General features: G+C 32.1%; 4 protein-coding genes across 4 annotated transcripts; all 4 read right to left on the minus strand.

The window, feature by feature from the left end:
• Positions 1–10,231: 10,231 nt before the first annotated feature.
• On the minus strand, positions 10,232–11,746 carry LOC149031337 (uncharacterized). Its single transcript, XM_089176277.1, has one exon. The coding sequence runs from the start codon at positions 11,744–11,746 to the stop codon at positions 10,232–10,234; it is 1,515 nt and encodes a 504-aa protein (XP_089032403.1).
• Positions 11,747–11,824: 78 nt separating this feature from the next.
• Positions 11,825–12,546, minus strand: LOC149031338 (uncharacterized). The gene is made up of 2 exons (XM_089176278.1): positions 12,470–12,546; positions 11,825–12,410 (listed from the first exon to the last, which is right to left on the minus strand). Exons 1-2 carry the CDS (start codon positions 12,544–12,546, stop codon positions 11,825–11,827), a joined length of 663 nt encoding a protein of 220 aa, XP_089032404.1.
• A 33-nt stretch (positions 12,547–12,579) lies between these two features.
• Positions 12,580–13,128, minus strand: LOC149031339 (uncharacterized). Its single transcript, XM_089176279.1, has one exon. The coding sequence runs from the start codon at positions 13,126–13,128 to the stop codon at positions 12,580–12,582; it is 549 nt and encodes a 182-aa protein (XP_089032405.1).
• A 342-nt stretch (positions 13,129–13,470) lies between these two features.
• LOC149031340 (uncharacterized) lies at positions 13,471–15,539 on the minus strand. Its single transcript, XM_089176280.1, has 2 exons — positions 14,681–15,539; positions 13,471–14,489 (listed from the first exon to the last, which is right to left on the minus strand). The coding sequence occupies exons 1-2, from the start codon at positions 15,537–15,539 to the stop codon at positions 13,471–13,473; spliced, it is 1,878 nt and encodes a 625-aa protein (XP_089032406.1).
• Between the last annotated feature and the right edge of the window lie 10,645 nt (positions 15,540–26,184).

A 26,184-nucleotide genomic window follows, 5' to 3' on the forward strand; every position in this document is an offset into this window, starting at 1 on the left:
TTTTACAGTTGTAAAAATCAAATATACAATTAAATTAAGTTAATAATTGGTATACATTTAAAATACAACAATTTTTAAACGGCATTATTTTAATTATTGCTTCTGAGTTCTAAAAAATAAACTGAAACTAATGCCGTTGTTTTTCAGATTATCCCCCAGACCCGTGGAAAAAGGTGGATTTTAACTTTGGATTTATCTCTCTTGTTGCATGATTTTTGCACGGCGTTGCGGAATAATCAATAAGAATAGGTATTTAAATTGTATGAAACAAACGCCGTAAATAATCAAATGATGTAATAGACACGGGGTTTTGTCAGAAAATCAAAAATTTTTTCCGACTTTGTGGCTTACTATTTTTTAACGGCACTACGTGTTTTCTCATTATTTTCGATAGATCTATAGGTGGTAAGAATGCCGTCAAAAATCATTTGATAAAAAAGCACCTGGTTATTTTGTGCTTTTTATTTCTCACCTGCACTCAGTTGGACAGCTTACAAGTCACGGCATAGTGCTAAAAATTATTATTTTATGCCCTTCTATCGTCCAATACAGGTTTCCTGCGGGATCATATAACCCATCGATTTTTTAGGTCGGGCCTGTAGTCTAGTAGTAGTTATAGTCATCATTGATATATCGAATAACGATAACGATCGATTTTGATTCGACTTTGCCAACATTTCCTTATCTAAACTCATATACTATTATTTATATTATTTTTTTTAGCATCAAATTTAAATAATTTAATTATTTATTTATTCCAAATAAATTTTGTATATATAATTTATTTAATTATTTATAAATTGGTGTTGTTTTGTTGCTGTTTAATTTAAAATTAATTGTATGAAAAAATAATTTCACTAATTCAGAGATTTATTTAGAAACTTTGCTTGAATCATTTTTTGTTGTTATTAAAATTAATTGCAATAAAAAATAAAAAAATAGATTGTCATAAAATATTTGTATTATCATTGATCATTGGATATTATTTTAATAATCATTTTAAATACACGTGTGTGCCTAAGTGAATTTATTGAATGAACCAATCACATGAACGGAATAATGCAACGAGTTTACTTTTATAATGTCGCCATTTCGTTTTGGACAGACTCGAATATTTTTTGTATTCATTTTGTTTCTGTTGGAACGATTTTGCCGACGAAAGAAAAAAGGAAGTTAGGTGTAGTGCGCTCGGTAGGTGGTCGACGAACTTAGGTGTGGCGTTTAGGCTCTCGCGGTGCCGAAAATCGCGACATTTTCGACACCGCGTCTACATCCGGAGGAAGGCGTCTCGGTCGCGCATATTAATTATCCTACCTAAATATGTTAATTAATTCTTCTAATTAACTAGGCGACGACGCAAAAACGCAAGCCGTTAGCGCCTACCTTCTCTTCTTTGTTTTTCTTAAATTTTTTTTTTTTACGTACCATACGTCACTACCGTCTTTTATTATCCTAAGTCACGTCGACCTCGGAATATTCTTTTTACTTTTTTTTTTTTTAATGTCATTGATCATTAACATTTTCTTTTTTATCATTCAATCACAAGAATCAATAAATATTTTTTAATTGATCGAATATGCAAACCTTTTTTCTAGAATTTGGGAAAAAACAGAAAATGTACTTGAAACTGATACAAAAATGTTCCTTTAACAAGTCGAGTGTCACTCGACATTAGTTTTTATCATACACTTATAAACAAAACGAGTATTCAATCAAATTTATTTCTTTAGTTAAAGTAAATATAAAAAAAAAAAACATTCAATAGTCGTTTAAAACCTACCAATAACAAAATTTAAATATAATTTTGGAATTGAACCGGTTAAGTTAAGTTGTTTAGGGTTAAGTGAAGTTAAAGTTGCATCAAGTATTATTTCAAAACTAAACATTTTCATCAAAAATTATTTCATTTTCTAAATACGAGTACATTTATTAGTTTGGTAACAAAAATAACCTTAAAAATTGTTTCATTAAACGTAAAGTAAACGTCGAGATGAGATACCACCACCTGTGCCGTGACGATGACGACAAATTGTACATCGTGTAGTACAAAGTTTCACCTAACTTGTTGACAGAGAGGTAAAAACTTGTTTGGTGTAGAGGGAGGGCAGATCCATCCCTTCCCACGTTCTGTGGATTATTCTCGGGCGGTTCCGGTGCGGTAGGGTGGAAGTTATAGGGGTGGGGACCTTACAAGGAGGGGGAGGGCAAGAGGAGAACTTTGCTACTTGGTGGGAATCAAGCGGATCGTCGGAGGGGAAGTGGATTCGCCTCTTGTGTTGTGTTCGACTTTACTACTACTAATACAACCACCATCATGTTCATGCACTCTACCGTGTACCGTCAAAGGTACCCATAAAAGGATTTACGTACTTTCATTTCTTCTTCTTTTTTTTTTTTCTTAAATGTTCTTTTTTCTCTACAGCAAACCGTAATTCCGATGTTTTACCGTTTATACGAGCTGTAAATGTTTTTTTTTAGGTTAGAAAAAACAATAGAACATACTAGCGCATGCGCTTTTTCAAATATTCCCCAGGACTCCTCTTCAAAAATTTAATCGCATTTGCATTTGCCATTAGTTCGTTGTGTACTTTAATCAATTTCTCTCAATAAACTTTTTATTATTATATTGATGAAATATTTTTGATAATTAAATCATAGGAAAATAAAATGCTAATATTTGAACAGATTATTGTTTTGACTCTCGTATTAGCGTTCGGCGAATAGACGGGTACCAAAATGGCGCCGGTAGGAGGCGGCAACTTGTGTCCAATTCAAACTGGTGGCCGACATTTTTCGAAGTTTTCTTAAGTTTTTTTTTTGTGGGAAAAAAGATGTCGAACTATTTGTGATTAGATTGTATCGTTTAACGATACTTAAGATTTACGAACATACAAGGTATATATATATTTATATATAAAGTGGGAGAAAAAGGAAGGTACGACACTATATAACCCGACAAAGGGTCGACGCCCGGCGAAGGCCGTTAACGACGCCTAATCTTTTCCAAGAACTTGTCACGACTCGCCGCTTTTATGCTTGCTATCTAACGATGTCCGTTTGATATATCAAACTTCTGGACATTTCGATCAAATACTCAAGAATTTCCGTAACAATTTTTCACTCATTAATTACCAAACACGATTGTTATTTGTTTAACACGAAATTTTATATATTAATTTATATATTTAATTTTAACACGATCTTTTTTATAATAATAATAATTGATTCGTAGATAATACAATCATTTATTGTACATAATTTATTTATACAAGTGTTGTTGGTAATATTAACAAAATAAATTGTACCAATTATTTAAATATAACAATTTTATTTACATATATAGTTATAGTACAGTTAGTTACAGAAATATGATGTTTTTTTTTTTTATATAAACAATTTTAATCTCTAAAGAGAGATTATTTTGTGTAGTTTATTGAAAAAAGAAGATATACAAGTACATTACTTTATAATTGCATGCCTACAAGTTAAGATTACAGTCTTCGAGGTAATTACAGAAACTATTACAAATATACCTTGTAGGAGAATGGAGCAAAACAAAAGATGCTAGAGGTTGGGCTAGTTTAACTTTGTGAAGCCACTTTTTAAGCTTATTTCGTTGTTCCTCATACAGAGGACACTGCTAAAGTATGTGATCAAGAGTTTGTTGTTGGTAACCACAATTACAAGACGGATCATTATAGACATTGATTTTTATTAACGATGCATTTAAACAATAATGGCCAGATCTACATCTGTTAATTGTAGCAATAAATTTACGTGGTAATTTTTTATTTTTGAACCAAAGTTTAGCTTTAGTGTTATGATACTTTTGAAAAAATTCAAAACCTTTTGTACGTCCTTCTTAAATAATTATGTTATTAGTTGCCGTAAAAGCTTTTTTTTTGCTAGTTCTTTGAAATCAGTGTACGGAATTTTAACATGAGTTGAGAAGGGTTTTCCAGATACTAATTTAGCCTTAGCATCAGCCTCTTCATTACCTTTGATACCTATATGGGACGATACCCAGACAAGCCTTATTTTACAATTTTCATTGCGCTTTTTGTTGGATGCAAGGATTTTCTTTTTGATTTCGTATATATAAGGGTTTGTATGTACACTATTTTTACAATTTTTTAATGAAACTAAAGTGCTTAAAGAATCAGTAAAAATTAAAAAGTTACAGTGTGGACGATTCAAAGTAATGTCGATTGCATTCGATAAGGCTATGCATTCAGCAGTAAATATTGAAGCATGTTTGTTGGTGCTAGTCAGAATACTTATATTTAATTTCGGACAGATGCAAGCGCTACCAACAGAGTTAGAATTTTCTGATTTACTTCCATCAGTATTTATTGCATACGTATTTCTATCTTTAGTAAGTTCGTCCACCAGCAAGTAAGGATCATTAGAACTTTTTAATTTTTTACCAAATTCGAAATCGATATTTATATCACCTATTATTATATCATATGCATGCTTGTAACAGGTATAGTAATCGCTTTTGAATATAAGAGAGTCTACTTGATTGATATTTTTTATGCAATTCACAAAAATACGTTTATTACTTACAAACAAATGTTCTTTACATTCTATCTGTTTTTTAAAATCAAAAACATTTTCATATATTTTTAAACTAGTATTTGAGGCAATCTTGTACAAGTAACTATTGCATAAATATATAGTACGTTCCTGTATAAAAGTTAGTTTTGATTCGGAGATAAGAATATTAATTGGGGTGCTGATTCTGTATCCTAAGGCTAGTCTTATAGCCATATATTGTAATTTTTCTAGTTTTTCTATTTGAGTTTTTTGTATAGGAAAGTAGACAAAGCTAGCGTAATCAATGATTGATCGTACAAAACTTTTATACATAATAATTAGAGTTTCAAGATCTGCACCTCATTTAGTACCTCGCAAGAATTTAATGATATTTATTGCTTTTGTACATTTGTTCAATACTTTATTTACATGTTCTTTAAATGGTAATTTATAGTCAAATAAAACTCTAAGAAATCGTGCGTGGTTACTAGATTTTATGATCGTATTATTAATATTTATTTTAGTTTCGCCAGGCTTAATATTGCGATTGTTAAAATGTATAAAAATGGTTTTTGACTCGTTTAAAGAGAGCCCCAGTTCACAAAGATTTTCGAACATTTGTTTTAACGCTTTTTCCAGCAGTCTTTTACTTGTTTCAAAAGAACCTCTATTGCAGTAAAGTGCAATGTCATCTACAGATTGTGATATGTTTACACTTTTTGGAATTCTATCAATAACGTTAGAAACATATATACAGTATAGTTGGGGACTAAGCACACCACCTTGAGGCACTCCTTTATAAACTTTTCTAGCTTCATTACCTGTTTTATCAGTGTATATTGATCTTTCGAATGTAATAAATTTTATAAATTTAGTCAATTCTTGTGGACAGCCTATTTGTGTGAGTTTAAGTAATAGAATTTTAATGTTAACATTGTCAAATGCTCCACTGACATCAAGAAAAGCAGCTAAAATGTCTTTTTTGTTAATAAATGATTCTTCTACCTGAAGGGCTAGACTTAATAGATTATCTGATGTTGATTGCCCTTTTCTAAATTCGATTTGGGTTTTTGGAAGAATTTTTTTTTTCTCAACCCACCATTGCAAACGATTTTTTATTAACGTTTCAAAGAGTTTACATAGACACTGCGTTAGACTTATTGGTCTCATGCTTGTACCATCTGGTTTTTTGACGAAATGTACATATACGTCTGTCCAAGAAACAGGGTAGTTATAAGTACTATACATTTCATTGAATATGTCTAGTAGGATAAGTTTATATTATAGAGGTAGTTTTTTTAGCACTTCGTAGTCTATTCCATCCATACCCGGACTAGAATGTATGTTTCTACTATCTAAGGCAATATTAAATTCTGAGAAATTAAATGATTTACTAAGCATTTCATTCTTTTCACAATCTGGTAAAAAATTAGGATCAGTATGGCACCAAGATGGACTAATTTTATTTAAGGCTGTGCCTAATAAACTATTATCGGTTTGATGGTTTTCTATTGTGTGACAAGGCCTTATTCTTGTGTATTTATTTTTCATTATTTTACAAGTATTCCAAACGTAGCTTTGACTAGTATGTATGTAGGGATAATTTATTTAGGGTGAGAGGTGCGAGGTGAACATACACCTAGTTTAATCCTACTAATAAGATTTATTTAAAACAGGTATTAGAAAAGGTACAATATTAGTTTCACAATCTTACGGTTACAACTTAGATGAGCGACTGAATTCTTACGACTTTTACAACTGTTACAACTGCGACTCTTACAACTGATATCTAACAACGACTGTTCTACTTCTACAACTGAGACTGCTTTCCCTCTACCACCTAGACTACATTACTTCTACATCTGAGACTGCTCCTTTCTTATTTCTTGCCATATCTTTTATATCAGAAATCACCTACACCCCTTTTTGAGAGGGTAGAAGCTTACAAATCTTACTGACCAATAGCCTAAGGATCCACCCCATAGTCCACAGACAGGTACAGCCTATGGTTTTCGGTAATGGGAACTATGCATACAGAAACTTAATCTAGCACATCGGAATGTTACCCTTTTTATGGCATCGTATATGTTTACACAGGTATCGGAAATTCTTCAAAGGGTTGCTTTGCACACTGCACACATGGTTTTTTATTACACCAATATCCTAATAACCCTCAAGGTTTGTTTATGGTTTTATGGCCCACCGAATCTTTTCTTTTAGTCTGAATAGATTTTTTCTTTTTATTAAAATAAGATCTACAGAAAGGACTAAATACTAGTTTTTGTCTACCTCTGCTACACTTAAAACTCCTCTACATGTAAATTGATTTTTTCTGCAAATTTTTTATAATTTTCTCTACGTTTTATTTTGAATAAACCTGAAGGGTTTCTTTTTGAGAAACCCTGACAATAGCACAGTTTTTTTTATAATCTATAAGATCATTCATACTTTTGGAAAACCGCCATTTTTTAAAAAGAAGCTTTTCTGAGTCTTAAGGCTTTTTCACACTCTGGATCCCACCAAGAAACAGGATTTCTGTGTATATTATTATTGACAAGTTTTTTCTCTGGAGTGCTTGTTTGAAGTGCATTAACTATTAAATCAGTGAGAATTGAATATTTTGAGCTTGCATTAGAGCTTTCATACTCTACAGTAAATAACTTTACATAATTTAATTCCAATACTTCTAGAAATAGGGTCCAATTAGTTTTCATAGATTTAAGTCTGAAACTTTTTTTATTATAAACCGATTTTTGAATATTTACGTCTATATTAACAGGAAAGTGATCGGAGCCACAAGTTTCATCTTTGACCTGTACATGTAATCTATCAGCTAGATTAATACTAGAAAAAATGAGGTCTAAATTGGATGTATAGTTAATTGGTTCGCGAATGTATGTTATAGTATCTGTATTGTGTAATAAAAGATTAGATTTATTAATACTTTCTAGTAAATTTTCACCATTAGAATCATTTTTTAGACAATTCCAGATTGTATGGTGGGAATTAAAATCTCCCGCGAAGAGAGTAAATTTAGTATTATCTATATTATTAATAACCGTATCCCACTGTGACTCAGATAAGATTCCACCTGTTGCTCTATAACACGCAAATATATCAATGGCAGGTTTAACATTTTGAATACATATTCCCATTAATTCAACACTTATGTCCGGCACTCTTAAATTTTTAATTTCATAGCATACAAGGTTTTTGCGTACTAAAATTAGTATACCTCCTCCTCTTGAATGAAGCCTATTTTTTTGGAATGTTCTAAATCCAGGAAATTCGATGTTTTTGGTGAGCCATGTTTCGACACGAGTGACGTACTTCTTCTTTTTTTTTCAGAAATAGAGTGACAGTTCCAGTATAGTATTTTTAAATTTTTATCACACGACTTAGCCATTTTAATAAGTATTAAAATTGTATAAGGCAGCACTTACATTCTTAAGAGTTTTTTTTTAATTCTACTAAGCCTTGATTTAGCATTTCGATGTATAACGTGAGGATAAATTTTATCAATCATATCAGCTAAGCGTCTTGAGTTTTCAGTGTACTTTTTAGCTAAGTCTATAACGTCATGAACGCCATATGAAGCAGCGAAAAATTCTTCAAATTCTGTAAAGGGAATAATACATTTTTCTTTTGAATTTTCCAGTGCTAATTTTGCTAGTAAAAGTGCCTTTTGATGATTTATATTACTTTCCACATCTGACATATCTGACTGAGAGTCATTCGAATTATCATGAACTATTTTTGTTTTTTTGGACTTAGGCTTAGGTAAGCACCATTCCTCAGAAGGTTTCTCTAAGAGTTTTTTAGCTGTGTCATACAATATTTGATTTTCTGTAGTTACTTCTGAAACAGTAGAAGAAGGTGGCCTTTTCAATGTGTTTACAAGTTTATTTGGTTTCAAAGCGTCCGTTAAGTTATCTGCTGTTGACGTATCGTTTTTGTTATTCGTATTCAAACTTACGTCTTCACTGTATTTATTACACGTCTTAGCTATATGGCCGCTTTGTTTACAAAGAAAACAATGTGTTGTATCTGTGCTTAAGAAAATCCAATACGTAACGTTGTCAAAGCTGATTTTAAGCGATTCTGGTAATAAACTTTCTTCTTCTTCTCTTATGTAACATTGTCGTCTAAACGAAAGAATGTGTGCCCTGCCTGGTTTTATTAATCCTGCTCTTAAGCTATGTATGTTTGATACTGGATTGATGCCTGCATGTTTAAGTTCTTCGAGTAACACTGAATTCGGAATGACCGGATTAACGTTAGATATTACTACTCTTTTTTTTTTCAATTAACGGTCTTACTTTTAATTTCATGTTTTTAACTTGCACAGTTTTATTTATAAGAGTATCAACTAAAGCTTCACTGGATAAAAATATACATACACGAGCGCCAGATATTTTAGAAATGTAGCGTATTTCCAGAGGATTTATAATATTCTCTAAACCATCAATATAATCATCATTAGAAAAACCTTCGATTGAGTCAAGTATTATTGCTTGTTCTTTCTTTGGACTGGTGTATTGAGAGGTAACATTGGCGTATGATGCTGTATTTTTTTGTAGTGCAGTTTTATATAATTGACCCCTGTTGTCAGAAGCCATGTTGTTGGATTGTTCTTGCATTTCAAACTGCAAAAGCAGTTTGAATGCGTTATTTAATCACTTACAAGATAGCAGTTAAATATTACAGTGGAACTTTAAATTTATACCCTGAACCATTTTTACAATCACGATTTGTTTACACTCGCGTTCTAACTCGCGCGTGACACGTCTACTCGCTTCGGTATCTCAAATCCGAATCCAAATATAATGATAATAGTGTTCCTAAATTTTGATTTTCTTCATTTTTGTTAATAATAATACGAGTAACAATTTTCATTATATTTAACAAAAGATAAATTTTACATTAAAATATTTCTATTTTTTTTAGAATAAAAATGGCTAAAATTATTATTATTATTTGTATAGTATTTAGGGCTGAGAAAATGTAAAAATTAGAATAGAAAGTGAAGTCCGGTTCGAAGGACCACAAAATGTTGGATAGTACGTCTAATAGCTCGGCAATACAAGAGGCGACTGCTGAGTTAATGACGTTCGGTAGTACGTCTAGTAGATCGGCAATACAAGAGGCGACTGACGGCGCGACGCACATAGCGCGATGAACACGCTAGCCCAAGATTCGCGCATTAATACATACATTACACGCACCAAGTAGTCCGCGACAATACCGCGGATGACGCAACACAGACACACCTGACTAACGAACGCACTGTAGTGACAATACCACTACAGACACACTCACACTTGTTACAAAGCCCAAAAAAGGGGGTCTGCTTAACAATATATGTCAATCCTGAACATACTTCCCCGGTTGATGCATCAGCGGAGCGTCGGGTGCATCCATGAAAAACAAAATGAAAAGTCAGAATTCTAATGTGTCATCTTACATTAGCTAGAAAACGAAGAGAAAAAAAAAAAAAGAAAACAGTATCATTAAATATGATATGTTTGAACTTAAATCATCATCAATTTTTTAAGTGCTATCATTACAAATAAAATAAGGAAAATTAACTTATTAAATTGACAAAAAAAAACTGAAAGATTATTTAATTTTGACATATGACGATTTCCCTTTTCTTAGGTAAACATTTTACAATAATCGGTTTACTAAATTTTTACTTAATATTAATATTAGACTCACGTTTCAACGCATCATCAAAATTATTAATTAAATCATCATTATGCAAAAGCAATACTAACTTTGTAATTGGTCTATCTAATTCTGAAGTTGCCGTTTTCACTCTCACAACTCGCACAAGTCCATCTGTACCAGTCCATACTTTTATGATGCGACCTAATGGCCAATGGCCAGGAGGATAGTTTTGATTTCTAATAAGTACAAGATCACCTTCTTGCATAGATCTAGTCCTTAAAGCCCATTTGTAACGAGATTGTAAGGAATTTAAATATTCAGAAGACCATTGTTTCCAAAAATGTTGTAAGCTAAAAGTTATAAACTTCCACCTTCTAAGAGGAGAGAGAGAGTCTTTACTAACAGAAATCTCAGCTATAATACGAGAGGGTTTCATTTTTATGAAATGAGAGGGTGTCAGTACTAGAAGGTCAGAAGGATCATCTGATAAAGGTACCAGTGGGCGCGAATTGAGGCACGCTTCTATCTGACAACGTAAGGTTGACATTTCGATGAAGGTTAGAATCTGATCTTTAATCACTCTTTTTAAGTGATATTTCAAGGACTTTACCCCTGCCTCCCAGAGTCCTCCAAAATGAGGAGCAGCTGGGGGGTTAAAGTGCCAATTTACACTCAAGTTTAGTAATTTGTTATGGAGGCTGTCAGAGGCAAGAAACTCCTTCAGCTTAAGTTTAAACTCAGTATCAGCGCCAATAAAATTAGTGCCTTGATCACTATAAAGGTCGGTACATGGCCCTCGACGTGCGTCAAACCGTTGAAATGCAGCAATAAAAGCAGAAGCAGAATAATCTTCTGCGACTTCCAGATGAACTGCTTTTGTTACCATACAGGTAAAAACTACAACATAACCCTTTTGCGTACCCTTTCCTCTACTTTTGGATAAGCGGATAGAAAATGGACCTGCTAAATCCACACCTGTCTTTGTGAATGCAGGTTCAATTTGAACACGAACTGATGGTAAGTCGCCCATTAACTGATGCTGAGGAACTGCTGCATACCTCCTACATCTTAAACACTTATGTGTTATACTTCTAACAACCTGTCGGCCTCTCATAATCCAATAGTGTTGTCTAAGTGCTGAAAGTGTTAATTGAACACCAGCATGTAATAATAAATTATGGTAATACCTGACAATGATATTAGTCAAGTGATCATTGGGACAGAGTATCAAAGGATGTTTAGAATCATCGATCAGTTCAGCTTGGCCTATTCTTCCGCCAACTCTAAGAATATCATTTTTCAAGAAGGGGTTGAGTTTAACTAGATTGCTGTTTCTACTAACAGATTCTGATTTCTTGAGAGCCTTTATCTCATTTTCAAAATGCAGGTTTTGATGAGTAAAAATCCAGTAATTTCTGGCATTGTTTATCTCACTCATTGTTAAATGCTTATGATTAGCATTGATGGTATCTGTAAAGTCAAAGAATTGAAGGTTATTGATAACATAACCTGGTTGCAACCTTTGTGATTTTTGCATAAGTTTGACAGCAAAGCGAATGCAGTAAGCTGTAACTTTTAGCAGTTTATTCCAATCAGAATACCGATAATATAGTTCCTAAGAAGCTTTAACTGGTTCAGCTTGAGTAGTATGAATAACTGAGGGTTGAAGATCCTCAAGCGACTTCTCCATTAAATCTATACTAAGAGTAGGATATTTACAAGTATTTTGTTTAATTATATTGGGTCCATTAAACCAAAGACTAGACTCTAATAACTGAGATGGATAAATTCCACGTGACGCAATGTCAGCTGGATTATCCTTAGAAGATATATGATGCCATGAGGCTTCAGGAACTGATGTTAGAATATGGGAACACCTATTAGCAATAAATGTTGGCCACTTTGAAGGCAAGTCATTGAGCCAATGTAGTACTATCTTTGAATCAGTCCACAAATGAGTCTCCAATTTGTCACTAGCGGTTAAAGATGTGTAATGCTGAACTAGCTTTGCTAGAAGACTAGCAGCACACAGTTCTAAGCGAGGGATACTGAGTATCTTGATTGGTGCCACTTTTGTTTTTGAAGTTAACAATTGAGTGTGGACTTGGTTTTTAACAACTATGCGCAAGTATAGAACTGCAGCATAAGCTTCCTTGGAAGCATCAGCAAAACCGTGAAGTTCAAGCTGTTCAATGTCAGGACTAAAATGATTCCAACGAGAAATATTATATTTTTTTCTAATAATTTCGTCCCATCTAACCACCTAATCCAATCATCGGCTATTTTTGATGGTAATGGGTCGTCCCACGAAATTTTCAAAAGCCAAGTGGCTTGCATCAGAATTTTTGCCTTAATGATTGTAGGGGATAGTCAACCTAATGGATCGAAAAACTTCGCAAGTTGAGACAACATAGATCGTTTGGTCCACTTAATATTTTGTGGTGCAGTCTCAATCTTGAAACAGAATGAATCAGTATTAGGCTTCCACACTAAACCTAAAATGGAGGTGTAAGTTTCCGAGGTTAAAAGAGTGAGTTGTTCTTCGTTTTTATAGTCTAAAGGGATTTTTTCAAGTAACTCAGAGCAGTTACTTGTCCATTTACGAAGTTCAAAACAACCTCTTTGAGTGATATCTATTAACTGGTCTATTTTCTGCTTAGCTTCCTTACAAGAGTGTCCTCCTGAGATGAAATCATCCATATAGACTTCATTCTCTAAAACAGAGGCACCTAAAGGAAATTTTGATTTATAATTTTCAGCCAATTGCTTCAGAGTTCTAGATGCTAAGAAAGGGGCACTAACTAGGCCATAGGTGACAGTATTTAGTTCATAAATACTGAAGTCATCTTGAGGATTTTCCCGCCAAAGTATTGATTGATATGGTCTATCTGAAGGCTGAATTAAAATTTGTCGGAACATCTTTTGAATATCAGCAATAAAGACGAATCTATAGTTTCTCCATTTTAAAATTAAATCGAAAATGTTGGGCAGCAGATTCTGTCCTGCATGTAAAACAGCGTTGAGAGATGTGTTTTTGCCAACAGTGGCTGAGCCATTAAAGACTACCCGAAGCTTTGTGGTAGTACTGGCTTCCTTTATAACCCCATGATGTGGTAAGTACCAACGGGGCACTGAAGATATCTGAACTAACTAGACTCATATGATTGAGGTCACGGTACTCTTTCATAAATGAGCTATAAGGAGATTTCAATTTTACATTTGAATTGAAACGAGTCTCCATTCTAAGTAACATATTTTTAGCTAATTGATAGCTTTTCTGCGACTCAGCATGTAGTGAATCAGTTGAAGCTTTAAAAGGTAATTTAACACTGAATCTGCCAGAGTCTGTAATAAGATGAGTGTCTTTAAAAAGATCTTTTCACACTCCTTTTCCTCATTAGTTAAGTATTCTGAAGGCTTTGGAATTTCCTCTACTTCCCAAAACTGTTTCACTAATTCGGTAAGTGGTACTACTTCAGTAACATGAAGACTTGTTACAGTACCTGTCTTGTTATTATCGTTATTTGAGCTGACAGGCCCAGATAATAACCACCCTAAAGAGGATTTTGAAGCGATAGGCATATTTATGCCTAACTTAAGCACTTGATCTTGTATTATCAAGGCATGGGCCGAAGAACCTAACAATAAGTCGATTTGATCAGATTTGTAAAACTCTGGATCAGCTAGTTGAAGATTATTCAATGTATTGTTGCAAATGTAATGACAATGATCAGGTGGACGATAAGCTGAGATTTTATTTACCATCAGTGCATTAATTTTTAACGAAAAATCTGATTTAAAGTAAGGCTTTAAAGTAAGGTCAACAGCACTAGTCACTTCCGACATAATCTTTTCACCTACACCAGTAAGTTTGATACAGACCTTATTCTGTTTTAATTGAAGCATTTGAGTTAAGGATCTTGAAATTAATGATGTTTGAGAACAAGGGTCTATCAATGCACGAACTATTATTGGCTTACCAGACTTGGTATAAGCTAAAACCCTAGCTGTAGCTAACAAAACTGAGTGACTACTATTGATCTGAGTAGTATAAACATTTAAACTTGTGTTATCAATTGGTTGCTTTACTTCAGACGAAATGCATTCAGACTCCTTATTGGAAGTCCTTGTAAGATCCTTATCCCTATGCATAACAGTATGGTGCATCTTTTTACAGTTGAAGCAAGTGTATTTAGATTTACAGATCTTGCTTGGATGATTCCCGAGACAATTAATACAAAGCTTGGCTTTCCCTACAAATTCCGTTTTACTAGTCCAACCTAATCTTAAAAAATCCGGACATTTAGAGATAAAATGACTCCTCTTTGCAGTATGTACAAGAAATACCGGGTTTTACATTAGTTTGGTGGGCTGATTTGACATTAGTTTCTTTTGTTGATTTCGAAATAGTTTCCTTTACATTCTTATTGTTAATAGGTGGCTTTTGCGTAAAGGATTCTAACGTAATAACCTTGAGAGGAAAGAAAACTTCTCAATTGATCCATACTAGGAGCTTCAGTGGAACAGCCTAAATACCTTTGCCATTCTCTAGCTGTGTAAAATTCAAATTTACTAGTTATTAACCCTATGACAACATCTGTATACCCATCTCTCCCCATATTTCTTAAGGTATCGAGGGGGCCAATTGTTTCTTTCATAAGTTTTTTCAAAGATGAAGAAGAACTGTTACTCATTTGCCCAGCAGTGACAATTGTTTTAACATATTCAGTGACCAACCTACGCTTATTATCATAGTAATCTAGAATAGTATTCCATGCTTGTGGGTAACTTTCCCCAGCTAAAGGAATGTTTTTTATGAGATCAGACGCTTCATCTGTCAGATGAGATCTTAGATATTGATGTTTTAACACTGGTAATAAGTCAGCCTTACTATGAATAATAGCCTTGAATATATCTCTAAAGTTAGACCACTCTTCATATTTGCCAGAGAAGGTGGGTATTTCTATTGTAGGTAAACTTTGAAAATTAACAGAATTATCACTATTAAAAGATTGGTTTTGGTGGCTTTCACCGACAGATGTATTTAAAGGGGTTAAAAACTCATTAAACTCACCTAAATTATTATAATAATTCTCTTCTACATTATCGAAGAGGTCATGTTCAAAGTAATCGTGATTAACAGATATATCCTTTAATTCTAATATGTCATTGTGATTTCTCTTGAACTGTTCAAATCTTTCATTCATTTGCTGTAATCTTGCCCTACCATGACCAGCTAGCATTTTAGACTGGCCTAATTTTTTAAAATTGGAAAAGGCATTTGCAATTTGATTTTGCAACCTTTTCTGATTGGAGTACAATACTTCCATTTTTTCTTATTTTGATTACTACCTTGAATTAATAAGTGAATTAGTGAACGAATACCTTGAATTAATAATTGAAATAGTGATTATTTGAATTGATTTTCTATAGAGTAATTTGTCCTACAAGTATACTACAAAAGGACTGTATAGTCGCCTAATAACAATAAGAGACTTCAAAAGTATAGTTAATGGTTTCAAAATGAGAAACGCTTAATCAAATGATGAATTTTCTACTAGTGCAATACTAGAGATATATCCTAACCACAACAGGGTAATAGGTTACTAAATGGTACCGTTACCGACTAACATGTACGGCTGTGAGAGTGCAACAGTGTATACAATCTTTATATCATCTAATTCAATTTTATATCTAAAGTAGTATATATATATAAATTTTCTCAAATTACCAATATGTAAATTATTAAAAAGAATGTATGATTATAATTAATATAATGTGATTACCAAAGATTATAGATGAAAGTTGAGTCTGTATATGGTTGACCCTTAGCTTGGTCTCGCTTAATGCTCACACGATTGATGTAAACAAATATTATATCCAAAGAAATTATTAGCTCTAACGAATATTATTCAAAATTACTTGTAAAAATATTAGAAATATTTAATTTTAACAATTTAATAATTAATAAATTTAAATTAAAATCTACGCGTATTTACGATTTAAAATATTATTTGTAAATTTATTGTTTTATTAAATTATTATTTCTAAAGAAATTTTACTTTATTGGTTTCAAGTATAGAATTATTTTCGTTAGCTAAATGAATAGTTTATCATCAAGGGTGTATAGCATTATTCTAAATATAAGATGTATACAGAAAGATACTTCATGTAGCAGAACGCAAACGAGTAAACAAAGCCAATACGACATTCAATATTATCAGTTAAATTTTTTCCATATTACTTTTGGTTATAATATCTATTTTCAAGAGGAAAATAAAAGCTTATTTATAAACTATGTAACCTTTGACTAAAGGAAATAATATTTCATTTCGCAATCCAACTGAAAATAACCTGGCATATTAAGCTAATGCTAACACACAATTTATTTTTGAAAATAATATTCTCTCTCGGAAGAGAATGTTCGCGTGACTTTTAGTTTATACTCACTGATATTCTCTTGCTTCGTTAGATCTAACAAGGAATGAGTCATTGAAGGCCAAAGTTGTTTACCTCGCGAAATGCCGCGCTGTTCGAAGTCTTTGTCGTACGGCTACTGCTCGTGCTGACCTTGATGCTTAAAACTCTCGGCAGCCTGCGTCCTTTTAAGGTCCAACCTTCCGAAATGCTGCGATGTTCGAAGTCCTTGTCGTACTGTTACTGCTTGAGTTGACCTTGATGCTTGAAACTCTCGGCTGCCTGCGTTATTTTAATGTCTAACTAAAATTTACATGACGCATTGGAATTTTAGTATGCTATAATTTTATAAGGCTTTTTAATGAGATGATTCGAGATGCGCGGACGCAACTCTCGATAAATGATGAGTGATGATTTGCTAACGTAAGACGTGAGACTTACAAAAAGATCTCTATTTAATGAGAGAAATTTAAGAAATGAATTAGTATGTCAAATAAAAATTTTGACAGAATTAATGAGTGCTCTAAACCACTCAGCACACTGACAAAACACAGGTGCTTTTACTGAAATCTTTTGGGAGAACTCCCTGAGTCGCCTCGTGCCGATATTTAAAAATTTACACAATCACTTGTAATGGCAATATTTGAACTAAGAGAGTTAACAAAAGTTAGTGCGAAAAATGTAAAAGTAAAATAAAAGTGATATCTAGCTCGAAGGACCAAAAAATGTTTAGTATTTAGGGCTGAGAAAATGTAAAATTAGAATAGAAAGTGAAGTCGGTTCGAAGGACCACAAAATGTTGGATAGTACGTCTAATAGCTCGGCAATACAAGAGGCGACTGCTGAGTTAATGACGTTCGGTAGTACGTCTAGTAGATCGGCAATACAAGAGGCGACTGACGGCGCGACGCACATAGCGCGATGAGCACGCTAGCCCAAGATTCGCGCATTAATACATACATTACACGCACCAAGTAGTCCGCGACAATACCGCGGATGACGCAACACAGACACACCTGACTAACAAACGCGCTGTAGTGACAATACCACTACAGACACACTCACACTTGTTACAATGCCCAAAAAGGGGGGGTTGTCTTAATAATATATGTCAATCCTGAACATTATTATTATTATTGTGTATGGTACACCGGTACGTATTAAAGAAACTAAATAAAAATGTAACATACGTATTATTTTTATTCGTACATTTTTCACGTAATAAGAATCATAATAACGATGAAGTATTGTTAATAAAAGGATTGCAACAGTTAGCTTGAATAGGACAATTTTAAATCAACCTCTCGCAGCATCTCTCCCGGTCCAGGTAGCGATTGTTCAGTGAGACGTAGGGCGTGGCAACGGGAGTACCGGTTCCACCATTGGTCCGAACACTGTAAACCATCTACCAGCCTTTATATTCACTCGGAGACTGCAACGTGTAACTTATCGATATCACAAATATACTTACAATCAAGATATTCTGATATATCTCATCTATTCATTTATTTATCTATTTATCTATCCATCTACATTCTCACGATGATTTATTAGGTTTTTCTGCGTTAAAGATGTTTTCTAGATAACCTTGAAATTGTAAATATAAAAGACAATAGACAATAGTTTATTCACGTGAATGCGTGTACGTTCTGGAACGCGGAAAGAATAGTATCATTGTACTCATGTTATTATCCTTGAATAATTGAAATAGTCATTGATAATTTTTTAACTTTTACTTTCTATCGATATCATAATTGTTGCAGTTTTTAATTTTTTAAATTTAATTTTGTATCAAAGAAATACGAGCTAGTATAAGAACATTGTTAATTTATATAACTATTATTAGAGTATGTGTTTGTATAATTAAATTATTCATTTGTATGTGTGTTAAATCATCTATTATTAAAATTTAACGATTTAATTTAATATAATAATTGTTTAAGTAAGAATTGTAATATTATTATAATATTATTGCATATTTCATTCTAATTTTAATCGTAAATCTTATGTTTTTTTGAAAACGTTTACTTTTAAAAAAGCATGGAAGGTAACTCGTCGAACGGATAGACCGGTTCTGCGTAATACGACGACGATTCGTGTAAATCATGAAAATTCATAGGAGCTGCTTTTACTCGTCACCACTTTGTCGTGTTACGGCGTAACCTCGCGTAATTTCCGCGAAGTTTGAACTCGGAATAAGTACGAGATAATAAATAGACTTACAAGGCGTCTTTAAACATTAAATTTTACCAGAATCAGGCATTTTACCAGAATCTTCGTTCAGTCCAGCAGTATTTTCCATATGTTTTTCGTAACGTCTTTATTTCATCTATCCTAAAATGTTTGTTATATAGCGTAAGAATTTAGATGAAAATAGGAAATAGAAAACCATACTAACAAAAAAGATTTTATACCTGAGTTGAAAAAAAGGATTATTTATTTTTACCTAATTTTTGACGAATTATATTTCCTTTGATAAACATCCTACCATTTTGGTGATTATTTATAACTATCGCATTCAGCATTCCGTTTTTTATTGTTTGAATTGTGAAAAGTGCACTTTTTATCAGCTATTCCACCCAGAGACCATACCGGTGACCCTTATTATATATAGTAATAATATTATAATAAATAAATCCTACAATTATCTTACTCTTAATACTGTCCATTCGTCTCTTTCTCTCGAAATTAGATTTTTGAAGGTTTCACTTCTAACACGTGTAATCTGCACACATGATTTTTTTTTACTAATTGGTTAGTGTACTAAAAATATTTAATTTTATTTAACAATTAATAGTGCATTCATTTTATATGTTTTTGCAACTGAGAACAATTACGAGATTTTAGTATTTTATAAAACTATAGTGTATAAGTAAATGATTAAATGATCGTTTACAATATAAATTATATATACTAATATAGAATGTGAAATAGTAGTCGATTGGATAGGTAATACAATCATTTCTGATACTTAAAAATATATAATGTTCATTTTAAATGTTCAGTCGCCAAGTAGCGGATTCATAAGATTTTTTAGAAATAAAATAAAAACTATTTCGAAAAAATTGACATTATTTATTAATAAGTGAAGTCAACAAACTATAGAATCAACATAAATTACCAAAAATACAACTTCTGCATAAACATAATTAAAAATAAGAATTAAACTTTGTTGTAAAAATATACAATCGCTGGAAGTGTCACCTAGTACGAGAGAGATTTCACTTCGAATGTTATGCTTTGTATAAAAGATTCGAGAAAGGTGATTTCAACTTAAAAAGACATACTTTAAAAAAACTAAGTAGAAAACAGCAACTTGAAGAATTAGTGCGTTTAAGACTTGAAGACCCGGGTATTACTCAAGCAGAGATGGCAGCAAAAGTGGGAGTGAGCATAGGTACAGTTCAAACACGCGTAAACAGTCAGGAATATCAAAACAGATTAAAAGAAAAAAGCAAGAGCAAAGTTCTATACCTCCTGGTAATATATATGTATATATTAAATATTATTACAATATAATATATTTATTTTCTCTTCTATTTATTTTTTGGAATAAAGTGTAAAATTTAAGAAATTAAGCTTAACGATTGGAAAAATGATATTTTATTAATATATATGTACATATTTATATAATATAAATGTTATTGTTTTATTGAAAACTTTGGAACATCGGTCAGTTTAAAATGAGAAAAATTTATATATGTCTTATTTTTTGTTTTAGTTTGTTTGTTCGAAAAAAATTTCGAAACTTTTAAGATCATTGTAAAAGTATATTTATGATAAATTCATTTTGTATATAATATTATATTAACCATTAGTAGGTATTACAAATAATATTGATTTACGAATATTTGTTTCACAGAATTCATTTTATATTTGAAGTACTGAATAAAAAGGATATAATATACCTAATTTCTTTTTTCTTATCGTTTATTTAAAATAATATATTTATATAGAATAAAATATTAATTCAAAAGTAATAAGATTGATATTAATTTAATTATCAAAGGTATAAGTAAATTTTAAAATGATTAACCGTTTATATAATTTTGAAAACATTATGTATCAATTATTGTTTATAAACAATTATATATAAACTAACTCTGTGACTCACTGTATATATAAATATTTTTCTTATTTTTTTTTCTTTTGTTATTTTGAATGTAGGTCTCACTGAACAGCGTTAAAGGACTATTTATGTTTCGTACTAGGAGACAGGACAATATCGAAAATACGTGATATATACCAAATCCGTTATGAAAATAAACGAACAATCAATATTAAACGTATAATAATGGGGCTTCTTATAGATGAAAAAATACCACATTGACCTAAGCAGGAAATGAAGCTTAACACTTAATGAAATCTTAGAAGATGCAGTGTTTTTCCTGCTGATAACAGAAATCGACCGCTCTTGATGCTGCCTTGAGCGTCACTGGATAAACTGGATCATATGACCCTGTACCCTTTCACCTTTTTCGATTATTATTTTTTGAGATAAATGAGATGCGGACGCTAGGGTAAAACTCAAAAGATTATTTGATTTATTTCTTTTATGTGTGGAATAAAGATTTTCCCGTACTTTACCTATCTAATGAACACATTAACCGTTTCCGTATCGTTGTAGTATCATTGAAGAAGATTTACCTACTGTAGAAATATTTTTACGTCAACTAATAATAAAATAATTCCTTGATACTCTACAGGGTTTCTGAAAATTTAACCGCAAATTTAAATGTACCTCAAATATAGATATGCTTATCTTATAATCTTTGGAAAAACATAATATTATCATATTTATTGTAAATTTATTTTATTAATTGTAAAAATATTGTACTAATTTTTTGATTATTCGATTATTTAAATTTATTTTATAAATATCTAAAATATAACTTATGTTAAACATTACTGTTGTTCTATTAAAGATTTTATTTTTTAACCTAACTAATCTGCAGCTTACTCAAAGATAATTTTCAGGATAAATGATTTTCTCACTTATCTTTTGTTACAACAAACATAAAAACATTATTTTATCATTATAATTATGGTGCAGCTTCTTTCGAATATGCTATTAAAAAAAAATGATTCGTCTCATTCTGAAGCACGCAGCAAAAAAAAAGAAGTCCTTTAAGGGGTTATGCCTAGTTGCGAGGCTCAAAAAGGACGTCTTTTTATGAATTTTTTATAAAAACAGTTTTTATTTATCAATTACAAGTGATGGTAATTCAAATAGAGGCTTTTTTTGAGAATACAATATCGCGTCGATCATGTAAAAATATTAATTTGCACTGCTTCTGTAGATGATCTCTCGAAGGACCTTCAAAAAAGGTGCTTAGCGTTGATCTCCGTCTCAGCGGTTTGGATTATTTGAAATCAAAAACTGTTGTGGATTCTTTTAAACAATAGATCAATGCAGGTATCGAAAGAAAGTAATAATAAATATTTTGATTTTTGACAAAATGGCAGGTATTGGAAAAATGTTTTGTTTTTGACTTAAATTTTCCTTTCAAAAATAATTTAAAAAAAAATATTAGTAAATTTTAAAAATTTGTATTTATTGGTTTATCACCTGAGGAAAATATATATAAGAAGATTCTGTAAAAATTTGAGACGGATTGGTTAAGCCATTTCTGAGAAATCGAGATCACCAACTTTTGTAACAACGTTTTGAGAAAAATGCGTTTATAATTTCAGAAGTAGTTTACACATAGTTAAATTCTTTTTTCTTTACTTTACATGGTATCATCTATTCTAGTGCAATAATTGGGACCCCTTTGCCGTATCAGTAGCTTCTAATAATTCCAGCTGTTGTTGTCGTCGAGCAATTTATCCTTCTTCGGAGCTCCCATGCGTTCTCGTGTCGGAGATCATCACACGCTCTGCGTCCTCTCTGTCGACGTAAGCAGGAGCTGCACTGCATAATGAAAGTCCTAATGCACTCACTGAAGTACAATAGTTATTTTGTACCTTTATTAAACATTTCAATTAAAATGTAAGCCACTATTTCAACAACTTTAGAGCAACATGGAACAATTTTTGGAGTTGTTTTCCTTATTAACTGATTATAACTCTTATTATATTTTTGTGTAAATCCACCAACATACATTTCCAATAATTTTAGGTTTCTATAGTCTTCATAAATTGGATATATATCTTCAGCAACATCAGCTTGCAAAGTTGGATAATCATGTGGTGTAAGAAGATAATGTGTCTTTTGCTAGCACTTGCTGCCAACTACACCATGAACCTTCTCCACCTGGGCACATTTCGTGTTGAGGCTTCTCATAAGTCGAACAATAGTGATAATATGTTCCCCAAATTGCAATATACATATTATCCACAGAATCAAGGTTTCTGTTTATTGCCAAAACATAGTAAACTGCCAGCATATCTATTAGTTTATCCGCGAGTTTACCTTTCCCTGAAAGTACTTTTTTTTTGCAATTTTTTTCGCATTTTTTAACTGATTTTGTATTTTTTTTTTATTAGCTCGCGGAGTCGTATGAGCAGCTTCTACTCCAGTTATTACTCTACTTGCTTTCTAACACTCTGACGTAGAATTAAAAATTCAGGGTTATCTTTAAAAAAATTTCTCGGATTAGCTTTAAATTTTTAGAGAATATACTTAAATATATGTACATTCCGAAAATGCAAAAAAAAGAAATCGATTTTTTGAAAATTCTACTGCGTATAAACCCTTAAATTAATGCAATTAAACAATTTTATAATATTATATACTTAATTTATAGGCTCAAAAAACAAAGTTTTTCCAAAAAAAAACATTTTAAATTTTGATAATTTAAAAATTGTTTTTCGATCAAATAAAAATTGTAATAAACTAACTCTGCCGACTCTGGGACTGGTAAGGATAATAGCAGAATTAGTCAAAGTTTTTTTAGAGAATAAAAAAGAAAACGCAGAATGGGGAATGTTATGACCAAAGGACTCTTCAATGAAAATTCCTCTGATCATTGATTGTATGCTATGAAGTGGAGAATAAGGGATTAGGTTAAGGTGTAAAATAAAACACGTGATTGAACCAAACAAAGAAACAATGCCTTTTTTTATTAGCTCGTCAGGGAAAAGCCTTGCAGCATAAAAACCCTGGATGTGGTTTAATTATAAAAATGAGAGTCCACCACGTGGTATTACCACGCGGGAAAATACCGTCAATATAAAATGTATATAATGGAAAGATCTCACCTCTCGCTCGCTTCGCTTACGTTCCTTAACTAATTTTACTTAACTCCTTTGATTTCGATGTATATTCACAGGCTTCCGATAATGGACTGTAAAAATGTTCTTTTGTACTGGCCCAGCAGGGTGTACCGACTGGGAGTGAGAAGTGGGGAGGCGAGAGGTGGGGGTAACTAGAGGGGCGCTTCGATAGTTACGGAGTAGTTGATCGATGCTCACAATGAGTATCGATCTAGAGTTTTAATCGATGGAGGTGGATGCGCGCGAATTTTGAATACTGCTAATTACCGTATGATCCTTTCGGATCGTACACCGAACTTCGAGAATATAATGATTTTATTCAAAAAATGCGAAAATTTCATGGATATTTTAGTTTTAAAATTTTATTTTTATGTTTTTCTCAGATGCCCATATAAAAGCAAAAATTTGAAAAATAAATACGTCCCAATAGGTTAGACTTTGGAAAAGTTATAGCCATTTTAAATAAAAGAACCATTCTTTTTAAAAATTAATAAGTTTTTTGGGTTTGGTAAAAAGATATAAAATATTCTGAAAATTGTTTTTCATAGGGTATAATAGGATAAAAAACTTTCCTCCAAATCAAAAGGCATCGGAGTCAAAAGTAGCCAATTTGACGACGAATACCCCATATATATATATATTTATAGATTTCTGTAGATGGCATTAGCGACAAGTAGACGTCGAATACATATATATAAGACAGCTTGGAATACTCTTCAATATTCTGTGAGCATAACTTGACAGTATTAGCAGTGACTTGTGTTTACATTATATATTTATTTGTAATTAAAAATGTCAAATTATATACCGACTAAACATCATTTGCAGGAGGTGGTACTGTGTATTTTAATAGTAATCAACTAGCCACTGACGCTCACCGAATGCTCTTACATGCTTATGGCCAGGGTATTATATCCTATTCAACATGTTATAAGTGGTATAACAGCTTTGAAAAAGGTGATTTTAACATAAGCAAATCTACTAAAAAACGACTAAATAAAGAACAGACAATTGAAGAATTAGTGCGTTTGAGACTTGAAGACCCGAGTATGTCTCAAAGAAAGATAGCAGCAAAATTAGGACTAAGCCAATCTAAAGTTTCACATTGCCTAAGCAGTCAGGAATATCAAAACAAATTAAAAGAAAAAGAGCAGGAGCAAAGTTCTATACCTCTTGGTAATATATATATATATATATATACATAGGATATTATAATTCTTAAGTACATGTTGTGTGTTGTATAAACGCTTCAAAAGATGTGATTTCTACTTAGAAAGACTTACTTCAAGCGCACTAAAAAGAAAATGGGAAGTTGAAAAAATAGTGCGTTTGAGACTTGAAGACCCGAGTATGTCTCAAAGAAAGATAGCAGCAGAGGTAGGAGTGAGCAAATTTACAGTTTCCAAATACTAAAGCAGTCAGGAATATAAAAACAAATTAAAAGAAATAGAGCAGGAGCAAAGTTCTATACCTTCTGGTAATTTATATGTAAAATTTTAATATAATATAATATATATATTTTGTCTTCTATTTATTTTTCGGAAAAAATTGTAAAATTATAGAAATGAAATTTATTTTATGTATGAATATATATATATATATATATATATATATATATTCTATTTATTTTTCTGAAAAAATTGTAAAATTTAAGAAATTAAATTTAACGATTGGAAAATGATATATCATTAATATATATATATAGAATCCCATATATATATGGGATTCGTGAAAAAAATTGGACCGCTGACCGACTGGACCAAGACTCGAACCACGGATCTTTCGCATTCCGGGCGACTGCTCTTTTAACCAGTTGAGCTATCCAGGGCCCACCGACCAATTCTTCTCCCGAATGCCCAAAAAGTTTGAAATGAAAGCGCTCGTCCTATGTATATATATATATATGTAGGGATAATTTATTTAGGGTGAGAGGTGCGAGGTGAACATACACCCAGTTTAATCCTACTAATAAGATTTATTTAAAACAGGTATTAGAAAAAGTACAATATTAGTTTCACAATCTTACGGTTACAACTTAGATGAGCGACTGAATTCTTACGACTGTTACAACTGATATTTAACTACGGCTACCACTGCTACTGTTCTACTTCTACGACTGAGACTACATTACTTCTACGACCGAGACTACTGCTTTACTTCTACAACCGAGACTACTCCTTTCTTATTCCTTTCCATGTCTTTTATATCAGAAATCGCCTACACCCCTTTTTGAGAGGGAAGAAGCTTACAAATCTTACTGACCAATAGCCTAAGGATCCACCCCATAGTCCACAGACAGGTACAGCCTATGGTTTTCGGTAGTTGGAACTATGCATACAG

The sequence above is a fragment of the Polistes dominula genome, unplaced genomic scaffold (assembly GCF_049000335.1).
Source record: "Polistes dominula isolate Pdom_NZ unplaced genomic scaffold, Pdom_raw_medaka contig_6, whole genome shotgun sequence".
NCBI lineage: Eukaryota > Metazoa > Arthropoda > Insecta > Hymenoptera > Vespidae > Polistes > Polistes dominula.